Source organism: Lycium ferocissimum, chromosome 9 (genome assembly GCF_029784015.1).
Source record: "Lycium ferocissimum isolate CSIRO_LF1 chromosome 9, AGI_CSIRO_Lferr_CH_V1, whole genome shotgun sequence".
NCBI classification, from domain to species: Eukaryota; Viridiplantae; Streptophyta; class Magnoliopsida; order Solanales; family Solanaceae; genus Lycium; species Lycium ferocissimum.
The window spans coordinates 48253295-48270438 of record NC_081350.1 but is presented as its reverse complement, the minus strand read 5'-3'; the positions used below and the strand labels follow the sequence as shown (position 1 = coordinate 48270438).

The 17144-nt window shown below is 33.4% G+C and overlaps 1 protein-coding gene across 1 annotated transcript; it reads left to right on the top strand.

The window, feature by feature from the left end:
* Positions 1 to 13652: 13652 nt before the first annotated feature.
* On the top strand, positions 13653 to 15246 carry LOC132031142 (transcription factor MYB41-like). The gene is made up of 3 exons (XM_059421007.1): positions 13653 to 13880; positions 13980 to 14109; positions 14406 to 15246. Exons 1-3 carry the CDS (start codon positions 13745 to 13747, stop codon positions 15103 to 15105), a joined length of 966 nt encoding a protein of 321 aa, XP_059276990.1. The 5' UTR covers positions 13653 to 13744; the 3' UTR covers positions 15106 to 15246.
* The last annotated feature ends 1898 nt before the right edge of the window (positions 15247 to 17144 follow it).

The following is a 17144-nucleotide window of genomic DNA, read 5'->3' as shown; positions in this document are numbered from 1 at the left end:
ATACCACACCACACCTCTTCCCCCCCCCCCCAACTCCCAACCCCAACTTTTTTTTTTTAAAAGCTTTTTATTGTCTTTTGTGGGTTTCTACACCCCCAGACACTCCCTACCCCAAAAAAAAAAAATCTTTTCACCACCTACCCCCATGCCCCCCCGCCCCCCAATACCCCATCACCCCCTTCCAAAGTTTTAATTTTTAACCACGCAAACATTCAACTTTTATAATTTTCAATTTTTTTTCGAGTGTGGGGGGGCGAAGGGGTGCAAAACCAAAACAAATGTCAAAACTTTTTTTTTTTCAAAAAAAATATTTTGGTTTGGTGGGGGGCGGGGGATAGGCGCTGTGTGGGTGGGGCAATGTAGGGTAAAAAACCATAACAAATGTCAAAACTTTTTTTCCAAAAAAAAAAAAAAATTGGCGGGGGGGGGGGGGGGAGGGGGGAGGATGCGGGGGTGCAAAAACCAAAAAAATGTCAAAACCTTTTTTTCAAAAAAATATTAATTTTTTTTTAGGGGGAGCGTAGGGTAGGGTGGAGGCATGGCGTGGGGGCATGGGGTGCAAAAAAAAAAAAAAGTCAAAACTTTTTTTTCAAAAAAAATAGTTTTTTGTGTGGGGGGGGGGATGTGGGGGGTAGGGTGAGGGGTTTGCGTGGGGTGCAAAAATCAAAAATAATGTCAAAACTTTTTTCTAAAAAAAATTTATTTTTGGGAGGGCAAGGGGGAGGTATGGGGTGGTGGGGGTGGGGGTGGGGTGGGTTGGTGGGGTGGGTGGGGGGGCGGAGTGCTTGGGGTTGGGTTGGGTGGTGGTAGGGTGGTTGGCCAAATGAACTTGTGAACTTGTTTTCCCTACTTTTATTAGGGAAGTCATTTTTCTCAATTTTAATGAGGAAAATGTTTTTCAAAAATTTTTCACCAAAACAAACTAGGCAAAATTAAAATATTTTCAAAAATGTTTTCCTCCATACCGAACACACTCCTAGATATACTGTTTTTTCTTTTTATGGGTTTGAAATTACTATTGTAAGGAGTAATGATCACTCAATCACAATAAATTAAAATTTAAAGAATTTAATTTTTAAAATAAAATATCGTAATAATGAATCACTCAACCAATTTATTTTTTCACTAATTGAAGCTAAAGCAATTAGTTCAGCTTCTATAACAGAGTTAGCGTAATTATTTGCTTTTTTAATTTCCAAAACAGACAACCACCATCTCCCAAAATCAAAATGAAAACTCATAATAGGACAAGAATTATCAGATAAATTAAGTATTTTAATTTGCATCAAAGAAACCTTTAAGTACAATAGAAAATCGACAAAACCTCACTTTTGGAGGTATAAATTTTGCATTTTCGACTGTATATTTTTATTTATTTTTAATGCTGGGTACAACTTTTTGTTTTAATTTATGAAATTTGACATGACTCGCTCTCTTGTTAATTGTTTTTGGTAGTTCTCATTAAATCAAATAATTAGAATTTTTTGAAACAATTGATGGCATCAGAAATGCTCACTTAGTTTTAACAAATTTTAAAACAACTCTAGAATATACTAAATTGATTATTTTAAACCTACCAACATAAAGGACCGTTTTTGTTATTTCCTCCTATAGAAGAAACAACTGGATAAGTACAGTGCATGCCATGCAGCCTCAACCGCAGCCTATGATGTCACTATGCAACCATACACGTATCTGCATGAAACTATAACCACGCACAAGAAATATCAATTGCTGACAAACCAAATCAAAGCATGACTAATTTTTCAACCACAAAATCATCATCAATTTATAATTTTTTTTTTTTTAATCTCTAAACATGAATATATTTACATATTGTATTTGTATGTGTGTGTCACTCATTTTTATACCAACACGTCATATAGATACAAGGTGTATATTGCATTAAATAAACTAAAAATGCTTCGTACAGTTTGACACCGTACCGTATATTATTAAAAAAAACAGCAATGTGAACTCTCCCACGTCCCAATTAAGTGTTTGGTCAGTGTTGAAGATAACGAAGAAAAAGAAGCCTTATAAACTTTATAATTCAAAGTTTGTTGAAGGAAACCGATCACGTACCTCACAACAAGAACTAACAACATTTACGTATATACCAACTTCTAAATAAAAGAGGATGAACCTTTGTGTTTGTGGAGGAGAGAAAGGATTCTCCAATCAATATGACATTGCAAGTCCCCATAAGCAAACCCCAGATTTGTGACAACTAATACTCCACCCATCAGTTTCAATTTGTTTAGCTTAATTAGATTTGGCACGATTTGTTTTTTTTTTAAAATTGAATTTTATATTTGTAAATATATACGTGGTTATAATAAGGCTTTTAATACTTATGGTCTTAAATATGTCATAATAATTGTGTGTCTATAAAAACTTCTCATTAAGAAAATAAAAGGATGTGTTATTCATTTTTGAACGAACTAATTAATAAGAAAATAAGTCAAACAAAGTGAAAAGTAGGGACTAACTAATTACTCCCTTGTTCCCTTTTAATTGTCAAATTAACTAAACATACTTCGCTTAAAATATTTGTCATCTTAAAAAATCAAAATATAACTAGTTAATTTTTTCCGACTTTGCCCTTAATATTAATTGTTCTTCAAAGTAAACAATATTAATAGTGTGGACATTTTGAAGAGAAATTTAAATATGGGGAGAAAGCACTTCTTATTTATGATTTCTTAAAGACCATGTAAAATTGAAAACATGACGACTAAAATTGATTAACGGAGAGAGTAATCAATAGATTTTGTGTAAGCATATCCAAAATTTCTAGTACCGTGATGACGACCTATATGTATAATTTTGCTACAATGCTACGCATTGAACAAATATTAGCAGACAGGCAACAGGAACTTCAACGATGATATGATTTTTATTATGACCTTGCAAACTCGTATTTTTATATATCAAATTTAGCAGTCAAATTAATGGAGACAAGTGGCCAGTTTTTATCAGGGAATTCTAAATCATAGTGTTAGTAACGTAATTTTTTACTATTTCTTAGCAGCTAATGAGATTGGGTTGCCTCGTTGTCGTTGACACGAAACAGGGAACAGAAGATGATGTCCTTCTAATAAAATAAAATATGGTGCTATAGTAGTTTTCTTTATTCTTTTTTATTGTTTTAATCTTATACTATATGGTAAACACGCGTATGTAATATTTAATTTCCACAATTGCAGCTAAATTAATTAGTATGATGGAGACTGCTGCTTCTTGTCAGACGATAGAAAATAATAATGCAAGTCTTTTAAGTTACCTAAAAGTTGGATGAATCAAATACCAGAAACTCAGCAACTATAAGTGATACCATTTGTTACAGTGTTCCCAAAGAACTACCTAGGGTTAATTTCATGGATAATTATGAAATTATTGAATTAGAACCATGAATTGATCTTCAAGCTCATCCATGGTGAATTGACATTTTGGAGGGAAAAATAGTTAGAGGAGAAGAGAGGAGAATTTTCATTGAATTGAATTAATCATTACAAGAGAGTGGAGTATTTGTAGTTTTAACTAACATGCTAACAGTATCCAGCTGACCATCAACCACATATGAGCATCTAACAAACTAACTAACTGGACTAACTAGTCTTCACTTCAATACACTGCGCGATATACACTGATATACTCTACACTCGATATACATTGATATATGCTCCAATACACATCATATTTCAACACATCAAGCTGGTGGGTGAAACACATCAAGAACTCCTAGCTTGGATAATAAGAAATGATGTTGAGCAACTCCTAGTCCCTTGTGAGCAAATCTGCAAGCTGTAGCTTTGTATTGAGATATGTAGGCTGAATCAGTCCACTCTTGTACTTTTCTCTGACAAAGTGGCAATCTATCTCTATATGCTTGGTTCTTTCATGGAATATGGGATTAACAGCTATTTGGACAGCTGCTTTGCTATCACAAAATATTTTAATTAGTAGGATCACTGAAACTTGTCAGTCATTAAGCAGTCCAAGTAACCAAACAACTTCTGAAACTTCTGAGGCCATGGACGTGTATTCTGCTTATGCTGAGCTTTTACTAACTGTATGTTGCTTATTAGACTTCCATGAGATTAAGGACTTACCAAGTTGTATTGCAAATCCAGTAATTGACCTCCTAATATTGGGGCATGAAACCCCGTCTGAATCACAGAACGCTGACATTTCTGTGATATAATTTCTGCTTAATAACACGCCTAGTCCAGGTGACTTCTTCACATATCTAAACCACCATTAGTGTTGTATCCCAATGTGACCCTTTTTTGGAAGCATATGTCTGGTCTTGTGATGGTCAAATAGATTAACTTTCTAGCCAACTTCTGATAGCTTCCTACATCTTCCAAAATTGGATCATCTGTTTTCTTTACTGCTTCATCATACTCCACAGAAGTCAACTTGACATTGGCTTATAATGGTGTGGAAGATGGTTTAGAACCACTTAGTTAAGATGGTTTAGAACCACTTAGTCCCAAGTCAACAATTAACTCAAGAGCATACTTCCTTTGATTGAGTAAAATCCCATTTTTAGATCTGAGCACTTCTATGCCAAGAAAATACTTCAGAATTCCCAAGTCCTTTACTTTAAACTGACTATGCAAGTAGTTTTTTGTCTCATTAATAAGATCTGTGCTATTTCCTGAGATCAAAAAATCATCCACATAGATCAATATAACCATTAACCTCTCTTTGTCCTTCTTAGTGAACAAATAATGGTCATGCGTGCTTTGCATATATCCTGCATGTATCAAGGCATTTGTCAACTTAATGTTCCACTGTCTTGATGCTTTTTTAAGTCCATACAGGGACTTCATCAGCTTGCAAACTCTTATCTCCCCTTGTCTTAAAAACCTTGAGGAAGTGACATGTATACTTCTTCATCTAAGTCACCTTGAAGGAAAGCATTATTGACATCCATCTGAGATAACTTCCAATCATGAGATGCTGCTAAACTAATCACTATTCTCATAGTAACCATTTTTGCTACTGGTGAAAAAATTTCATGATAGTCTAGACCTTCTTTTTATGTGTATCCTTTGGCTACTGGTTTTGCCTTCTATTTGTCCACCTCACAATTGGCCTTCAGCTTGATCTTGTATACCCACTTTGATCCTATTGTCTGCTTAACAGGTGGAAATGGAACCAGCTTCCAAGTATTATTTTCCTCCAGAGCATCAATCTCCCTTTGCATTGCTTCTATCCATAATGGATCATTAGAAGCATCTTTGAAGCTCTTAGGTTCAACTGCTGCTGAAAAGCACTTTAGATAATCCTGATAGGAAGAAGGCGAATGTGAGTACATGATATGGTTGGATATAGGATATGGACACTGTCATCTAGGCTTACAGGTCATGACATAGTCACTATGCCAAATAAGAGGTCTGGCATTTCTGGCAGGCCTGGCCTGGTGCTATTGTTCATCTGGCATAATAGTCATTTGCTTAGCTACTGCATCATGGTGTTGAAGGAAGGAAGGCATCTGCATGCTAGCATCATGAAGCACAGCTTCATCTGTAGGAATGTCATCTGTTGTCTCGCCTCTCATCTGCAACTGGAGCAACAATATCTAGTGATTCTTCATTAGTGACCTTAGTATCTGCATCTCCATGTTGTCCTGGTGTAGTATCATTCTCTGTGGATGAGACATTAGTGGATTGAATGATGAGAGTGGACTCATCACCATGATTTTTATATTGCATATCCATTTGTGGACTAGATGTGATATCAGGATCCTCTAAACTATCAGGAACTGAATGCAAAAACATGTCCTCAACCTGTAAATTGTCAACATCATGTTTGAAAGGAAAAGTGACTCTAAAGGTCACATCCATTCTAATGAACAATACTTTTGACATTAGATCATAGAGTCTATAACCCTTCTGACTTTCTGAGTACCTAACTAGAACAGCTTTCCTTGCCCTCTTTGCAAACTTATCACCTCTAGGTAATTTGCTTGCATAACAAAGACAACCAAAAACTCTCAAATGATCTAGTTTTGGTATTTTACCAAATAACAGCGTATAATGACTTTTACCACCTAGAACAGGTGAAGGCACCTTGTTGATTAAATATATGCCAGTCCTCACACAATCTCCCCAAAAACAAATAGGTATTTCACTTTGAAACCTCAAAGCTCTAGCTACTTCAAGTATGTGTTTATGCTTCCTTTCCATAGTGCCATTTTGCTGTGGTGTGTAAAGACAACTACTTTGATGAATAATGCCATGTGAACCAACAGATTAGTACATTTAGAATTGAAGAATTCTGAACTATTATCTGACCTTAACACCTTAATAGTACTATCAAATTGATTCTTTATTAAGCACTTACAGTACAACAAACACTTCACATTTAGATTGTATCAAACAGATCCAAGTGTATCTACTAAAATCATCTGCTATAGTAACAAATGACTGTTTTTATCATAGGTAGAATTCTTATAAAGTCCCCACAGATCTAGACGAACCAATTGAAAACAAGCACCTGTCTTACTGTACTAACAGGAAACTTCAACCTGTGATGTTTTGCTAGAGGACATACTTCACAAAACTGCTAAACACTATCATCTACCTTGAAATTGAGAGATGAAATATGATTCATGGCTCCTACAGAAGCATGACCCAATCTCATGTGCCAAAGATGTCCATCTGTATTATTTGTAACTAGAGAACTGCTTGCTGTTGGAATTTTTATTGGATCAGAATCCTGCAAAATGTACAGTCCATCTCTTTCTTTACCAATCCCCATTACCTTGCCATTGAAGAGGCCCTGAAACACACAGAAATCAGGCAAAAAAAATACTGCACAGCATAGTTCCTTGGTTAGTTTTGACACTAACTACAAATTAAATTTGAAGTTTGGCACATGTAGCACATTCTTAACTATGTGACCACCTAAAATAGTAGCATTCCTTGTATGTACTATACGTGATTTGTCACCATTTGAAATTTGCTCTTTGCTACTTTGTTATGTTCCTAGACTTCTAAGTGCAATTAAAAGCTCTTTGCGAGGTGTAATGTGGTGTGATGCTGGTGAATCCACTATCCATTTATATGCTACAACATTGGATAATAGAGAGGATATACCTGTCACATTAGCAACAAAGTTTGTAGGAGCAGACTCATCCAATTTGTTCAACACTTCCTGCTATTGTTGTGGTGTAAACAGGCCTCCACCTTTGTGATGTGGTCCACATGATTCTCTAATATCTCTAGCTATAGTTGAGTTGGCAAAAGGCTTCATCTGAGAAGAACTTTGTCCATTCTTCTTTTTTGCTTTTGAAGTCAGCTGGGTATTCAACTAGCTTGCAATAATCTTTAGTTCTATGACCCTTGTAACCACACTCTCCACAAGCTGGCCCTTGAACTGGTTTTTTGTATCTATATCCTTGTGTATTGTCTCCTAGCATAGTCAGTGGTTCTCTATGCACATCAACTACTCCTAGAGACCTTTGACTTTCCTCTTGTGCAGTAACTGCATATGCTTCATTTACTGTAACACTTGAGCCTTTTGCAAGCAAGTTACTTCTTATACTACTATAGCTCTCATTTAATCCTATTAAAAATTGTATCAACCTTTGTGACTTAAGGTGATCTGTGTATTGCTTAGACTCAGCACAACAAGATGGTAATAGAACCATTACATCTAATTCATTCCATAAAACCTTCATCTTAGTATAGTAACTAGTAACTGTATCATTACCTTGCTTCAAATTGATAATTTCTTAGCAGACATGATAGATCCTTGTAAGATTTGACCTATCAAATCTCTCCTGAAACTCTTCCCAGATATGCTTAGCACTAGTAGCATACATGATACTAGGTATCAATTCACTCGAAACTATATTTCCTATCCATGATAACACAATTGCATCACATTTCTCCCATAGTTCTTCTAGATCTCCCTTATACTTGCTCTTCATACAAGTGCCATTTATGAATCCTAGTTTACCTTTTCCTCTTAATGCTGACTTCATTGATATGCTCCACAATGTGTGGTTTTCAGACCTGTGAGTTTAATTGGAATTAACACAAGCCCTGGTACATCAGACGATTACAAATATAATGGATGATGATGATCAACAGTGACTGCTACCGCTTCTGTCATGATTTTGCTTAGTTCGAGCTTTCAATTATGTTTCCAATGGAGTTTTTGTTTGCGGATATATCAATCTAAGGATCTCCGCTCTGATACCATATGATATTATTGAATTAGAACCATGAATTGATCTTCAAGCTCATCCATGGTGAATTGACATTTTAGAGGGAAAAATAGTTAGAGGAGAAAAGAGGAGAATTTTCATTGAATTGAATTAATCATTACAAGAGAGTGGAGTATTTGTAGTTGGTAACTAACGTGCCAAATGTATCCAGGCCATCAATCACATGTGATAATCTAACAAACTAACTAACTCGACTAACTACTCTTCACTTCAATACACTGCGCGATATACATGTGATATACACTACACGCGATATACACTAATATATGCTCCAATATACATCATATTTCAACAATAATCACTTATCATTCATTTTATTACTAAAGTTATTAAACTATTTTTTGCAATAAAAAAGTCATTCAACTTTATTTATGTATTACAAAAGTCGTTAAACTATTTTTGTAATAAAAAATTACTCAAGTTTGCATAAGTATCAAATAATTAAAGGCACTGATTATACTCAGGCATGAGAAGGTGTTGTGATCACTAGTGACTTTTTAATTATATTGGGCAAAATTAAGAGCCCGTTTGGCTTAGCTGATTTAAAGTAGCTGATAAGTATTTTTAAGTGCTGAAGTTGATTTGATAAATAAACAGTTACGCGTTTGGATAAAAGTGTTGAAACTAATAATAAGCTGCTGAAATCTTTTGTAAAAAAAGTGCTGATAAGCATTTTTTATGTTACAATGACTTAAATACCCTTAAAATCGTTTACACTTATAAGAATGTTACTTTTATAAGTTTTTAAATACCAAATTATTTAAAATACGAAATAATTTATGCCTCGTCTTATTTTAATAAAAAATTAATTAGATAAAATTATTTCTTAAGAATATAAATTATTTTGTGATAAGCTAAATTACAATCATAAGGTATAAAAATTAGTTAATAATTATACTAAAGTTCATCAGTATAATATGCTCAAATAGTACACACTATTTGAATAGAAGAAACACATATGCAATTAATGAAATTCTGTTTGTTTCTACTTAAATCAAAACATTCAACTATTACGAATATCTTGAGCAATTAAATCAGGAGTAGCCATTCAACTATTGTGAATATCTTGAGCAATCAAATCTCCAGCAGCCATCCAAGGGTATTATCTCCTTGATTTTCTGGATTTTGGATGTTTGCATTTTTGAAATTCTCGTATGTTTTTAATGTTGGTAGAGGAGAGCTGTTGGGTTTTAAAGACGTGGGGTGAGGAAGTGACATGATGGAGAGGGTTAAGGTTTCATTAGAGTAAAGGTATTTTGGATTATTTAATTAGGATGATAGAATAGTAAAAGTCTCATTAAACTAAAAGTGCTTATAAGCTCAAAAAATAATAAGTCCAGGAGACTAACTTATGATTTATGGCTTATTTTTAGCTTATAAGTACTTGATTTATAAGCATTTCTATTTTTACCAAACACGAAAATAAGCCGAAAAGTGCTTATAAACTTGTTTAACCGGCTTATAAGCTTAGCCATACACCCTCTAAGTGATTTAATACTAACTTTTTATGATACATGGATAAAATTAACTTAGCTGACTTTGCTGCAATAAAGTAAAAGTCAAAGGACGGACGCTATGTGAAAGGTGAATGCAGTCTTATTTCCACACCATTTGTAAAGAAGCAAAGCTATGCACGACTTCAAAAAAGACTATAAAGGGTATATGCAATTATGCTTGAAATAGAAAGTAAAGTTGAACGTCTGAAAGATATATCCAAATTGATGGCCTGATAACTAAAAATAACAACATTGAGCCATGTGTAATATATATATATATATATATATATATATATATATATATATATATATTAGAAGTTAGAAATAAAAAATTTACCTTAGGGTACGTGTATGGTCCTGGATTGGCTGACCGCACAAGCTCTCCCATATGGAAATTGTGTCTTATACATCCACATAAATACATACGTGTTGTTTAATTGAAAGAAATTAGATTAAAATATTTATTTACATTAGAAAAGTGGCTGCAAGTCATGAGGAATAATTAAATTTCTTCTCACAGTTACGCACTTGTTTGCCCTTTAATTATTCTAATCTCTGAGCTTAGAGGGGCTTCCTGTAAAGTATACAAGGCAAAGACTATAAAATGACTACTGTATATTTCAATTCACTTCATCAAATCTCTGTCTCCAAGATTTGGTTGAAATTTGGCAGCTTCTAAAAAGTGACACCGAGACGAAAAACTAGATGTTGTATAGGTGATATACTGATGATAGTCAACGTAATTAATAGAAGAGCTTAAGCTGTGATAGTGTATAAACATTTACACAACAAATGGCTTATGGGATAATTACAAATTATTAAATCTGTACGTAATACGTATTACCTCGTGAAACGTCTTTGGATGAAGACACTTTTGACTTCATTGAATCATTGTCACGTGTTAACTCTTGATTAGCAAGGATACTAATTGGCTGTTTGACTTTGAGAAGTCAATGTTTTATTTTTTTGGGTTATTATGCTTAGTTATTCGAGAGAATACTACTCCCTCCGTCCTATATTATTTGGCCACATTACTAAAAATATATGTCCCAAATTACTTTTTTATTTACAAAATCAAGATAAAATTAATTAAATTTTTTCATCTTACCCTTAATATTAAATGTTTTTTAAAATGGTCAATATTGATTAGAATGTACTTATTGGAGAGAGAGATAGGGGTAAGATAGAAAAATACATCTTTTATTTATGATTCTTAAGAGGCGTGCAAAAGGGAAAGTAACCAAGTAATATGGGACGGAGGGAGTAGTTTAATTGATTCTTGGGATAGACGATTATATTGGAGAGAAGTGATCAATAATTATGTTCAATAATAAGTTTAGTCAGATCTCTCTATAACGGCATCCGCATATTACATCACCTCTCTATAACAACCAAGTTTTTTCAAAACCGATTTTTTATGTTATATTTTACTTCTCTATAACAGCATTTCATCTACAACGGCAACAGTTAATTTCATAACAGTACGCCCTTTGTAAAATTACCCTCCATATAACATCTATCTTCTTTTTTTGGTAATATAATAATTAACCATCTTCATAAAAATAAAATATCTATGATTGCTAATAATAAGTGTAGAGATTTTGACCAAATATTTGATCCTTTAATACACTATTTATGACAAAAAATATCATATGAATATAAAAATTTTCATCATTAAAAGATTTTCCCTTATTATACAAAGTGTGATATGCTTAGAATTTAAAAATTAAAAAAGAAAAATTAGATTGTATGCATCTTTTTTGCCTATAACAACTAGGGGTGGGCATTCGGTATTCGGTTCGGTATTTTTAAAGTTCGGGTTCGGTAATTCGGAATCGGTAATTGAAAGTAGATACCAAATACCGAACTTTCGAACTTCGGTTCGGTAAATCAAACTTCATTTCTCGGGTAAGTATTCGGTAATACCATATTAAGTCGAGTTCACTGTATTACATCAATGGTTAGATAACAAGCACAAATTTGGGGTTTCTTAATTTTTTTAGCTGTAAATTTGGATACCCAGATTTGTGCATTTTGAATGAATATATGTGATTAATAGTGACAGTTGATTTAGGGATTCAACTTTCAAGATTTGTTATGAGTAAAAACTCCATGTCCTTAAATGATGAAGTTGTATCACTAACACATAATTAGCAGCCTCCTCAATGTTTTAGTGCCTCTAAAGCTTAATATTTATACATTAAATAAGAAAACAGAAATTGAAATGCGAAACTCACTCATGGTTTTGCACTTTCGCTTGCCTTCGTCCGTTGGAACAACAGCTTTGATAAATCATCCGCAACATTTATAAGATGTAAAAGATCGAATAACAAAGTTTTCGTTTTTTCTCAACAATCGTTTCAAAATGCAATTAACATGATCTACGCTAACGGTTAATAATATAAGGAGAGCATGAGAACTTTCACTATCAAAGAAATGCATAAGCTAAGGACACGGGTCGATAAGATCGCAAATAAAATGGACTATTAATTTAATGGCCCTCTATTTAATAACTATTTCGGTATTCGGGAAATACCGAATTACCGAACTTATAATTACTGAATATTGAATACCGAACTTTTTTTAATTTTATTATCGAAAACCGAAATACCGAAACCCTCGGTTCGGTTCGGTAATTCGGTTTTCGGTGTTTTATGCCCAGCCCTAATAACAACGAAATATTATTTAAATGTCAATGCTGTTATAGGTGTATAACAACCATTCTTTATAACAACCAAAAAATTTTGAACCCAACGATGCTGTTATAGAGAGGTTTGACTGTACATTAATCAACAGGAGCAAGTTCTTTAGTAATCATCTCAAATCAAGTTTCCTGTCTTTTTCCCTTCGTAAACTTTGCGATTATGAGTTTTACTGAGCACAATTACGTTTTGTTTTAGTTCTTTACAACAAAACATATCAAATCTTTATATTTTCACTTTAGCCAATAATATTTACTTGCTATCACCGACTTCTTTTCACACTTTGCCTTCTACCTTAAGCTCTCACTTCTAGTGTGCTAAGCCGACTCAGTAAACAGATTCGCTAGTTGGGTCAAATGACACTCTTTCAATTATTTGTATTGCAACGTGACGTATACTCTAACCTTCTCCATACATTTCGAACCTCCAAAGGTCGTAAATCTGTTTGTTCTGTTGGAAAGGCACAATTAGTCCAATCCCTGTGAAGGCGATATCTTTCTGTACTATCTTTGAGGCGCACGGGCTTTATTTTATTTTATTTTATTGTTGTGTTTTGTATTTGGCCAACCTTGTAAGAAAAAAAATTCTTTTTAGTAAGTAGAAAATGTTATTTTTCAGAGAATTTTAGTAGATCACAAATTACTATTTTAATATTTGCAAAGACATATTTTTCCAAATAATGAATCAAACACATGATTATTTTTCAAAGACACTTTTCAAATAACAAGATTTTAGATATTTGACCAAATAACTTATTACAGTACCCATATTGAAAACCCATGAGTTCCTTGCATTGTGTTATAATTGGTAGGGGAAGTCCAACTACCGTACCGACTAATCAGTCTCTATTTGAATTTGGAGGACCTTAATGCAAAGGTCAAAACCATTACTTAGCTGCCACTTGTCCATGACCTCTAACATTTCACATTTTAATTTGCTTCTCTCAGATAAGCCCAAAAGCTTTGTACAGGAAAAACTCGTCTTTTTTTGTTTGATATTATACACAAACACAACATACGTGTTATTTTCAGGTAACTTTTTAAACATTTCACCCTAAACACACAGCAAAATGAGGGAAGCATTGACGTAGATTCATAGAATAAGGCCGGCCCCAAATACCATTGACTTCCACCTCCTTCAAATCTATAAATAAGGGTCTTAATTTCATCCCATAGGGAACTAAAAGTGCACTTTTGTTTACTCATCTATAAAAACTCTATTTGTTTCCTTCAAACAATTACACCCCTTTAAGTAATCTTTAATTGTTTACAACTTACAAGTGGAAAAAATCACAAAAAATGGGAAGATCACCAGTTAGTAATGATAAAAATGGACTCAAGAAAGGCCCATGGACCCAAGAGGAAGATGTTAAGCTCATAGAATATATTCAAGTTCATGGTCCTGGAAACTGGCGTAGCCTCCCCAAAAATGCTGGTATATGAATTGCATGTCCTATTTTTTTTTTTTTTCATCTTATATATTGATAACAAGTGATTTATTCTAATATTTTATTAACCGAAAAATTATGTGCAGGACTTGAAAGGTGTGGAAAGAGTTGTCGTCTCCGTTGGACAAATTATTTGAGACCAGATATTAAGAGAGGAAGATTCTCATTTGAGGAAGAAGAAACTATTATCCAACTTCACAGTGTTCTTGGCAATAAGTAAGATATCTTGATTCTTCTCTCGTTGGATTTCATTTTCTATGACACCCTTTAATTTCTTTAGTCTGTTTCTAAAATATGATGCATTTATATATTTAAAACCTTTTAATGACGACATGTTCTTATCTCCATGAAATATTGTGACATATTTAAGATCACAAGTTTCAAGGATAGTTTTGGTATGACATTCTTTCTTAAACTTTATGCTAGTCAAATACCGTCACTTAAACTAAAAGATTAAGAGTAATTTACTTAAGAATTACCTTAAAACTTATCCTTTGTTATTGTTTTTCCAGGTGGTCTGCCATAGCGGCTCGTTTGCCGGGAAGAACAGACAATGAAATAAAAAACTATTGGAATACTCATATAAGAAAAAGACTTTTAAATATGGGACTTGATCCAGTTACTCACAGCCCTCGTCTTGATATATTAGACTTATCATCACTCCTTAACTCCTCACAACTCAACCTTTCAAGTTTACTTGGACTTCAAGCACTTGTGAACCCTCAAGTCTTGAGACTTGCCACTTTAGCCTCTAATGTTTTTGCATCCCACACTGAAACTAATCCAGAAATATTATTACAAAAACTTCAAGAAAACCAATTTTTGAACACACAAATTCAAAACCATGAAGGGCAAGAAGAGTTGTTACAAAAGTTTCAAGAAAATCAATTTTCAAATGCCCCATTAGAAAATCATACCCCAACTATTTTCCAACCTAATAATAATCAGATTCAAGAAATACCAACATGCACACAATCAAACGTGGGGCCATATTTGGTGAGTGACCCAAAGTTACACGAAAAAGTGATGCTACCATTGCAAACCTATGGCCAAAATTTAAAAGAAAACGCATGCGAACAGAATTTCAACTTTGATTCAATGTTGTCATCAACACCTTTGTCAAGTAGTGTAGAAGATGAGAGAGATAGCTATTGTAGTAATTTTATGAAGTTCGAGATTCCAGAGAGTTTATATTTTGATGATTTATTGTAAATATTGAAAATGTTCAATACTTTTGGTATGTTTAATTTGGATGGAACCATTGGTACGTTTTATCCCATTTGGTCCATTCAAATTCTACAGTTTGTTTTGCTTAGGTGATTTTTGAATTTTGTCTATACATAAAAGTTTTTTGATGTCTTCTTATTGTTCTTTTTCCAGTGTAATTTGTGGATACATTGTGGTTGAGTTTGTCTTTCTCTCGTCTTATTCGGTTGTTTGTGTTTTAGTTGTTTTCTTTTTTCTGTTTCTTACTATCTTTTTTTTCTCATATATCGACATTAATAGAACTATGCGTCCGGAGCCTAATTGACCCAACAAAAGAGGAGTTGAACCAAAATACCCGAAAAAGAGTTACCATAATACCTTTAACGCAGGAAATTCTTGCGTTAAAGGAGTTAAACGTAACTGCACGGTTAACTTCTTTAACGCAGGAATTTACTGCGTTAATGACGTCATTTCACGCAGCAAATTGCTACGTTATTTGGCCTTGATAATTCTTTTTTGGGGTTAATTACTCTCTTTCGTTTACATTTTCATACTTTTTTTTTGTCACAGATTAATCATGCTTCGAGACTCTGGAACGTCAATATTTTATATAGAATCCTTGTTTTTTGTGCGATTAATAATGTAGGCTCAATACATCAAAGATACGCAAAAGTTTGGGTCGTTGTTTTAGTGATTGAAAAGTGCTCGAAGTAAGTTTTTTTTGAAAACTTGTTATCATTAGCTTTAAGTTTTTTAATTTTTAGGGTTAAATTTAAACGTGTTATTTTTTAAATTAATGAGTAACTTTATTTCGATATGTCATGATATCTTTTTATGATTAATTTTGGATGTCACATGAGTTAGTTATAAATGATAATAAAGACTAAGATAATATTTATAAATATAAATAGATACGCAAAAAATATATATAATATTTACTTAAACTACATAACTTAATTGCATATATACTATCGTAAATGGGTTCCTCATGTGGTATACTTGAGAATATCCTGAGGCCTAAGGCTAATATCATCTCCACCGCCATCGTCCCCATCCCCCTTTCTCCTCTTAATAACAGGGTGCTCTAAGCCATGATCATCCGCTTTTCCCTTCCCTTGCGCCCTTGAGTATAATGTGCTTGTTCGTGGGATCTCGTATCGCTGGTACGTAATAATTTGGTATTTTACCAACTTATCTCTTCTTTAATCTTAGATTTTTGTTATCTTTGATTGATAAAGTAGTGCATTTAATGTCGTTCACTTCCATTTTACAAGTTTATGTGATTTAGAAGTGATCAGGAGTGAAAACAAATCAAAAGAGGCCAAATTGAAGAAAATAAAAAAAATGGCTAAAAATGCAAAAACGGGTCAGATTGGCAAAACTGAAAGTTAGGGGTTTATTTTGTCATATTCTGACTTTGAAAAATGGGGAATTATAAGAGGAAGACTTACGGGAAATTTCCCACATCTTTGGCCATTTCTACAAGACTTTTTGGGGCTAGGGTTCTTACACCACACATGGTTGAGTAGTTTTTTGAACCTTTACTTCATTTCTTTAATTCCTTGCTTTGTATTGAATATTTAAGTGTGTAATATTTTATTCTTTCACTAGAATCTTGTTTATGAGAATATTCATTATCAAGTGTTGGATCAAAACTCTTTTTTTGCTTATGTATTGAATGATTTTTATTTCTATTGAAGTGGGCCTTTGTTTCTTTAATTAATCTTGTTCTTTAGTGTTTCTTAAGGGATTAGCTAACCCTAGAACTCGCCCATTTACTTTGATTTGAGCTCGAAAGAGGAAAATTGAGGTTGGGAAAGATTAATTAACAAGAATTTGTTTTGTGGCTTTAAACCTCATCTAATAACTTGAGTTAGGAATAGTAAAGTTAATTTGAGATTCAATCGGTTGTGCTTAATATCACACTCTAAGGCTTGGAAAAGCTTAGAGTGAAATTCATTGATTTGGTTAGAAGACTTTCAATAAGATTTTAGAAACCATTATCTATTAACATAGACTTTCTCTTAGTTGTAAAATTGTAAAAT